Below are 7,097 nucleotides of genomic sequence, written 5' to 3'. Positions count from 1 at the left end.
ATTCTTGTTAGCTGAGTTCATTTCAGCTTAGATTTGACTTTCGCGCGTTTTATTTAGGAGGTTGGGAGTTCCGGGTTGTTAACATACGTTGGGAAAAAGCTGTTGAAGCAGCAGGCTGCCAGGTGGAAATTCTGCATGAGGCAGAAGATCCATGTGCGCTTGTCCCTGGCCGCTTGTCGCAGGCCTTCCATGACAGGGATCTTCTGTGAGTTGCCCTCGCCCATTGTGTCCTTTTCGACTCGATCGTGCGCGAGTTCACGTTCGCGTGCGGTGAGCCATCGGGTCGTGCTGGGGGTATCTGGTAAAAAGAAGAAGCCTCCTAGTGCTACTACAGTGGTCGCGCATCCTTCGATAATGAATAGCCTAGGAGGGGGGAAAGAAAAGGGGGTGGTTATTTTAGCTGAATCGCTTCTAGGGTTGGAGGTATACGATATGCGATAACATACCATCTCCAGCCCGAGATGCCTCTTGCGTCATCCAGACCCTTGAATACACCTGCAGCAATTAAACCGGCAAATCCTGTTGCAAGAATCTGTGCGCAATATAAAACGGCGATTCGAGCGGCAACCTCTGTTACAAACACACAGGCGTTAGAGGAGGTACTAACGGTCTATGAAAAATAGGTAAAAAAACCTGATACAAGGAAAGAAGGAATGTTTATGAACCTTTGCGAGTATAAAATATGGCCAGAAGATATGTCGCTCCCGGGTAAAACTAAATACGAACATTAGATCAAGAAAGAACTCGGTGGTTTTGTTTGCCGAGAATAGGATCTGTACTTACCGGTGCCTCAGTTACCCCAAGCAAGAAACGGCACACCACCATACCAGAGTAGGATTTGACCAAGGCCGTACAAGCTGATGAGAAATTAGTCTCTTTTCTAAATTATCTCGAACTTGTAAATATCCGAATATTCCAAAGTTGCTTTTTTTTTTTTTTTTTTTCAAAATAAACTGCTAGTTAAGTTATATGTAAACGAACCTGACACAATTGACCAAACAACCATCCACGAGCTCATATAGATACTCGGTCTGACACGGGTAATCAGCATATTGCTGGGGATCTGCATGAGAACGTAGCCGACGAAGAGGATGGAAATGGTGGTGTTGAATTGGTATTCGCCCTCCATGCCCAGTTCCTTCTCGAGATCGTCTAGGCGTGCCTGGGCAAGCGTGTTGCGGTCGATATAGTTGAGGAAGTACATAAAGACCAGCATTGGCTGCAGATACATAGATAAATATGTTAGCTACCACTGGGCTTTCTCATGCAAGTAAGAAAGAATATCTTATTAAGAGAAGAATATGAAAAGAGGAAGATAGACCATGATTCTAAAATCCAGCTTGCGGACCAGATGGATTTCCTCTGGATCTGTCTTTTCAGTGGCACCGGCATAGTCTCGATTGACAGCCACGCCTTTCTCGGGGAAAGATTCGTTGTGGTCCATTGTCTCCTTGCTGGTGTCTGCGGAGACAACAGCGTCCTTCTCGTCATATTTGGTGTTGGCCATGATTGAGTGGGGAAGATAGATAATTCGCTTATGTTGCGCTGGCCAGCAGAGGAACAAACATTGGCCTGCCGAGGGATGTACATGTAAATGTACTAAAGGACGCGGATGTCAAACAGGAGGCGAGCTGGGGGTTATTTTTATTGATTTGCTAAGAGAGACTGCCGGCTCCAGACGGGAATCAAGAAGCAAACAAGAATGCGAGAATAATCTGGGAAGAGGGGGGGAGGGGAGGGGGTTGCAGCAGCTATATAAAGATTTATATAAGTGAAGGCGACAAACAGAGGCTCCTATAGGACTAAACAGGACATGTGAGTAACTATCCCTGAGTATCTATTCCACGAACATGGCAAAACAAGCCACCAGCAGCAGCAGCAGCAGCAAAAGAACAAATCAGGGCAAAAGCAACGAGCTTTGCCTGGCTCGACCACGCGCAACACGGCCAATTCTGGGGTAAAAGCAGTATGTGCTCCGGACGACAGCAGCTGTTTTCCATGAGCGCATATGCCCTGCCAGCCAAACCATTGTTTCTGGGGTTTCTGGGGGGGGGGGGGTTGGGGCTAAAATCTTGGCTGCGAAGATCACGGGCTGGCAGGCTGGCTCTTTGTGTCCCATTGCGTCGCTAAAAAGCGGCATGCAGGATTTAATATATCGATATTGTTGATCCGCGCGTGTGATTGATGACTGCAGAGCGGGAGCTGGGGAGAAGTTGGGATCGCTCCAAGCCACGGCCCAGGTCAAGCTCAGCCAGACAGCCATCTAACCCCCTAACTTAGCGGTGCAGGGTTTATGGATCGGGCTCTGGCTGTGACTGGCCATGTTGGGTTGGTAGATCATCCTCCTTTTTTGCAAGTACGCAGTAAGTCTGTTAGTTGTTGTTAGCCCTGGATTGAGCTTCTGTCTCGGAGCGGGTAGTGTGCTGGGCGTGTGTAGGTAGGTGTAAATAGTTACTCCGATGTACGCTGTAGCTTCCCCTTGGTTAAATAACTTAAATACCGCTCCGCCGAGCGTCTGATTACTGACAGCCGAGGCTAAACACTAACTACTACATACACACTTGTCGTCCAAGAGTCAGTCTAGAGATGGATTCTCCACATCCACCCTGGGCAGCAGTGGGTGGACACTTATTATTCTCCTTCTTCTTCCTCTTCCTCTTCTTCTTCTTCTTCTTCTGCTTGTTATTCTTGTTATTCTGCATCCTCTCTGTCTGTGCTGTATGCCGGGTCATGCCTGAATCCAATCTACGCTGCATAACACCCTCTCACAACCCCCTCCACCTCCCCCGTTCCCCAGCCTGTGGCGCATACAAAGAAGAAGGGGAATGTGCTTCCGTCTCCAAGTTACCTGTCACTCTGTATCCTCATAGCAAGCTTCCCCCCCGTCTATACCGACGTCAAAGCTTCAGAAAGCGCGTCAGCTTGCTGTCAGCTTCGTGCCTACATTTCCGTGAAGAAGCGCGAGTCGGAGACAGATACCAACAACAGCAATAACAACAACTACTGCTGCTACTACTACAACGATAACTACAACGACGACGACGACGACGACTACGAGAATGTCCCTGGTCAGTCCCTTCAGGGACCGTCAACACAATTGGGCTCTCGTTACTCTCTGGGCCGCCGCAGCGGTCTCCGTTCCCTACTTCACACTCCAATTCATCCGAAGTCGACGGCAGCAATCCAAGACGGGTGATGATAATATTACTACTGCTGATGCTAATAATAATAACAATGATAAATCGGCTTCAATTCCGTCGCTACCTCTCCTGCTGGCTGCGCGGAGCCACGCGCAGAAAGATGCCCGCAAAATCGCGATTGTGGACACTGCCAAGGGTGAAAGCTTCACTTACGCCCAACTCCTAGTGGACGTCTCGTCCCTCAAGAAGCAGGTTCTAGAGTCCCTGGAGCTGGTGTTGACGGGGGATTTGGAGGAGCGACGCATTGCGTTTTTGACACCGGCTGGATACGACTATGTCGTCTGCCAATGGGCTGTATGGGCTGCTGGCGGAGTATGCGTGCCATTGTGTAGGAGATATATTCAATTTTGCTGTTTCGTAATTTTACATTTTTCTTCCTAGAAGATGTACAACTAAACTAACAACTAGTTTTTTTTTAAAAAAAAAAACAAAATATATAACAGGTACAACTCACCCTACAAAGGAAATCATATACACCATTACAGACTCAGACCCGTCATTGATCATCCTCCATCCCTCGTTTAACTATATGAAAGCCGCAATCCAAGAAACGTGCCCCGATATCCCTTTTTTCAACCTTACCCCGTTTGTCGCGAGGAGCACAGAATCTCGAACGTCCTTACCCCCGTTCCACGCCTCCCTCCCCCAATCCAGACGCGCATTGATGATATACACCTCCGGAACAACCTCAAATCCCAAAGGCTGCGTGACAACCCACAAGAACATAATATTTCAATCAGAATGCCTAGTCAAAGCATGGAAATACACCCCGACCGACCACCTCATCCATATCCTACCCTTACATCACGTACATGGGATCATAAACGGGCTCACAGCCACCCTCCTCGCCGGCGCGACGGTGGAAATGCACCCCAAATTCGACCCCGCCGTCGTCTGGCAGCGGTGGTGCGATAAGGGATCGTCGACGATGTTCTTCGCCGTCCCAACCGTATACTCGCGCCTCGTGGATTACTTCGATGCGCACATCCGATCCACGGAGCTGGAGCTGGATGCGCGTCAGGGCGCGCAGGCGCTGCGACTCGCCGTCAGCGGCTCCGCGGCCCTGCCCACGCCCATCAAGACGAAGTTTGCGGAGATCACGGGCCAGGTGCTACTGGAGCGGTATGGCATGACGGAGATCGGGATGGGGATTAGCTGTGGGTTAGATGTTGAGACGAGGATTGATGGTAGTGTCGGGTGGCCGTTATCGGGTGTGCAGGTTCGGCTTACCGATAGGGAAACTGGGGAGGTAGTTGGTGCGGCGACGGGGGCGGAGGAGGAAGAAGCGGGAATGATTGAGGTGAAGGGCGATAACGTGTTTTTGGAATACTGGCGACGGCCGGAAGCCACCGCGAAGGAATTTACGGCCGACGGGTGGTTCAAGACCGGCGATGTTGCGAAACGGGATTCGAACGGGGCGTATTACATCCAGGGGCGGGCGTCGGTTGATCTGATCAAGTCTGGTGGGTACAAGATTTCTGCGCTGGAGGTGGAGCGGAAGATGTTGGCGTTGGAGGAGATTCAGGAGGTTGTGGTTGTGGGGCTTGCGGACGAGGAATGGGGGCAGAGGGTTGCGGCTGTTGTTAAGCAGCGGGAGGGGGTAGGTTTTTTTTTTTTTTTTTTTTTTTTTTTTTTTTTGCGCCCACGGCCCCTGTGGATTTGATTCTAATCTAACCCGCTTTCATTTTCATATCATACAGACTCCAACGCTTGAACTAAACCCGCTGCGTACTCGACTGAAAGAAGAGATGGCCCCGTACAAGATACCGACTGTGCTGAAACTTGTGGATAGTATCGAGCGGAACGCGATGGGGAAGGTGAACAAGAAGGATATCATCAAGACCTACTGGCCGGATAAAGCATGAGGTAGGTGGTTGGGATAGATTTTTTGGTTTTGGCTTTGTTACCTTTCTGTATGTACAGTACATGTACATGTACATTACATACCTAGCACAGCACTGAATACACTCTTCCACAGCTTTATTTGGAAACTGTATAGTTATACATAAATCCTATATAATCAGGATCTGAAGTGAACCCAAATCTGCCCAACAATAACAATAACAACGTCACCATCTCATCCCCGTCCTCCGCAAGCCGTCCCCCGGTCCGCGTTCGGCCTTGGCTCGGCTCTCCCGATCAGCCGAACGTTGTCCCTTGGCGTGTTTGCCTCGTTTGGATATAATTACTTTATCTAATAATAAACTTAGTTGCGGTAAACGTTAAGTTAATTAAGTATGTATGCGGAGTACATGTACATGCTACATGTAACTTAACTACATGTTCGGCCAGTGCAGCTGCTAGCTAGTTCCGGGAATTATTGGAAGGAAGGAAAAAGGAAGCCATTCGCTCGCATTGGTTAGTTATTCGTTATTCATTCATTCATTGTTGTTGACCTGATGATGATATGATCGCGGGATCAGATGGATGACCCCTAGATTGTTTTCTGCTCCCCTCACCATCTCCAGCTCCTAGCTCCTAGCTCCAGCTATCTCTCTCCCTTCGGCCCGCGCGGGGGTCGGTGCCGCTCGGGGGTGCATGCGCGTTTGAAGAAACCAGGCCGGGGGCCCGACTTGTTAGAAGGGGTAACTACTGGCGATCAAAAACCTGTTGAGGCCAGCCAGCTAGCCAGCTAGCCAGGCCGGTCGGCTCATCCTTTAGCAAAGTTCCTGGCTTCGGCTTTCCGGTCGGGACTCGGGAGAAGGAAGTTCTATACACTCACGGCCAAAAATTATTGTTTATGATGCTTCCTCCTCCGCCTCTCGTTCGGACGTTGCGTCCGGCCAGGGGAGGGCGGCTACTACAGCTGCTACCAACACTACCACCACGGCTAATAAAGAGTGTGGGCGCGAAACAGCAAGGAAGGCAGTTTGGCACTGTTCCTACTGTTATTAATGCTGTATCCACCGCTCCTACACCTGCGGCTCTTCATGGTGTACATGGTGTGCATGTACATGTGCCTATGCGTGTACACAGACTTATTTACGCATCGGCACGGTCTTATAATAGCTGCGGCTTAATTGCTGAGGCTGGAGCTGCTACTGCTACTGCTATGGGAAGAAGAAGAAGAGGAGGAGGAGCAGGAGCAGTAGCAGGAGAGGCAATCGTACATTCGAGTAGCTGTATGCGCACGCGCACGCTCCAGGAGTTCGATATGTACGAATATCTACGGAGCCTCATGGCGCTGTACCGGAAATGCGCCATGGCCTTTTCGTCCGGTCAGCGTCAGCCACGAGTGAGAGATGGGGATGTTGCTGGGGATCGAGTGTCTGTTGGTTGGGGACATTTAGAACGGCAGACAGTATTGACGTCACAACAACAGCAACAACAAGAACAAGAATCGGCGGCGCATATACCAAGGAATAGTAGTAGTGGTAGTAGTAGTGGTGGTGCCCACAACCCCTTCTCCCCTTCGCTGTCGGCCAGGGCACGGGAAGGTGTTGCAACACATCATCGGAGATCATGTTCGACCTCAGCAACCGTTTTTTCGTCCGCCACGGCTCCCTCGTCATCACCATCATCATCATCATCCTCATCCTCACCATCACCCTCATCATCACCCTCAAACACCACTAACGATACCACAAACCAAACATCAAAACATACATCCCCCAGCGGCCGGGCCGGCAGCATCGACTTCACCCGCCTCTCCACGCTTATACCCGACCAAAGCGCCACTGGCGTAAATTCGCTCTGGTACATCGTCGCGACCGCTGCGTTGCTAGCCTTCCATAAGGAGGCGGCCGTGGGCGAGCTGTGGAAGTATATCAGCCAACGGTGCGAAAGCGAGGGAGAGGTTGGGGGAGTAGATGCCACAACGAGGCAGCTTAGCATTGCGAGACGGATAAGAGAGAGCTGTTTGAAGGCGAGTGTACTGGTTGGATTCCTCGGGTGGAA

At 50.3% G+C, this 7,097-nt stretch overlaps 3 protein-coding genes across 3 annotated transcripts in view; 2 read left to right on the top strand and 1 right to left on the bottom strand.

Moving 5' to 3' along the window:
• BDCG_06336 (uncharacterized protein) overlaps positions 1-1,507 on the bottom strand; it is a gene marked incomplete at both ends in the record, with an annotated part of 2,091 nt that extends 584 nt beyond the window's left edge. Inside the window, 6 exons of the mRNA XM_045422070.1 lie at positions 88-363; positions 447-570; positions 666-714; positions 784-857; positions 982-1,219; positions 1,322-1,507. Of these exons, the coding sequence (XP_045277793.1) occupies positions 88-363; positions 447-570; positions 666-714; positions 784-857; positions 982-1,219; positions 1,322-1,507 (947 nt within the window). The remainder of the gene's footprint in view (positions 1-87; positions 364-446; positions 571-665; positions 715-783; positions 858-981; positions 1,220-1,321) is intronic.
• A 1,552-nt stretch (positions 1,508-3,059) lies between these two features.
• Positions 3,060-5,065, top strand: BDCG_06335 (peroxisomal AMP binding enzyme; the record flags this gene model as incomplete). The annotated part of the gene is made up of 3 exons (XM_045422069.1): positions 3,060-3,512; positions 3,664-4,800; positions 4,901-5,065. The coding sequence occupies 3 exons, from the start codon at positions 3,060-3,062 to the stop codon at positions 5,063-5,065; spliced, it is 1,755 nt and encodes a 584-aa protein (XP_045277792.1).
• Positions 5,066-5,345: 280 nt separating this feature from the next.
• Positions 5,346-7,097, top strand: part of BDCG_06334 (uncharacterized protein) — a 3,128-nt gene continuing 1,376 nt past the window's right edge. The window contains exon 1 of the mRNA XM_045422068.1: positions 5,346-7,091. Within this exon, the coding sequence (XP_045277791.1) occupies positions 5,941-7,091 (1,151 nt within the window). The 5' untranslated portion in view covers positions 5,346-5,940. The remainder of the gene's footprint in view (positions 7,092-7,097) is intronic.

This window comes from Blastomyces dermatitidis (assembly GCF_000003525.1).
Source record: "Blastomyces dermatitidis ER-3 genomic scaffold supercont1.6, whole genome shotgun sequence".
In the NCBI taxonomy this organism is placed as follows: Eukaryota; Fungi; Ascomycota; class Eurotiomycetes; order Onygenales; family Ajellomycetaceae; genus Blastomyces; species Blastomyces dermatitidis.
This window is presented reverse-complemented; position numbering and strand designations above follow the sequence as displayed.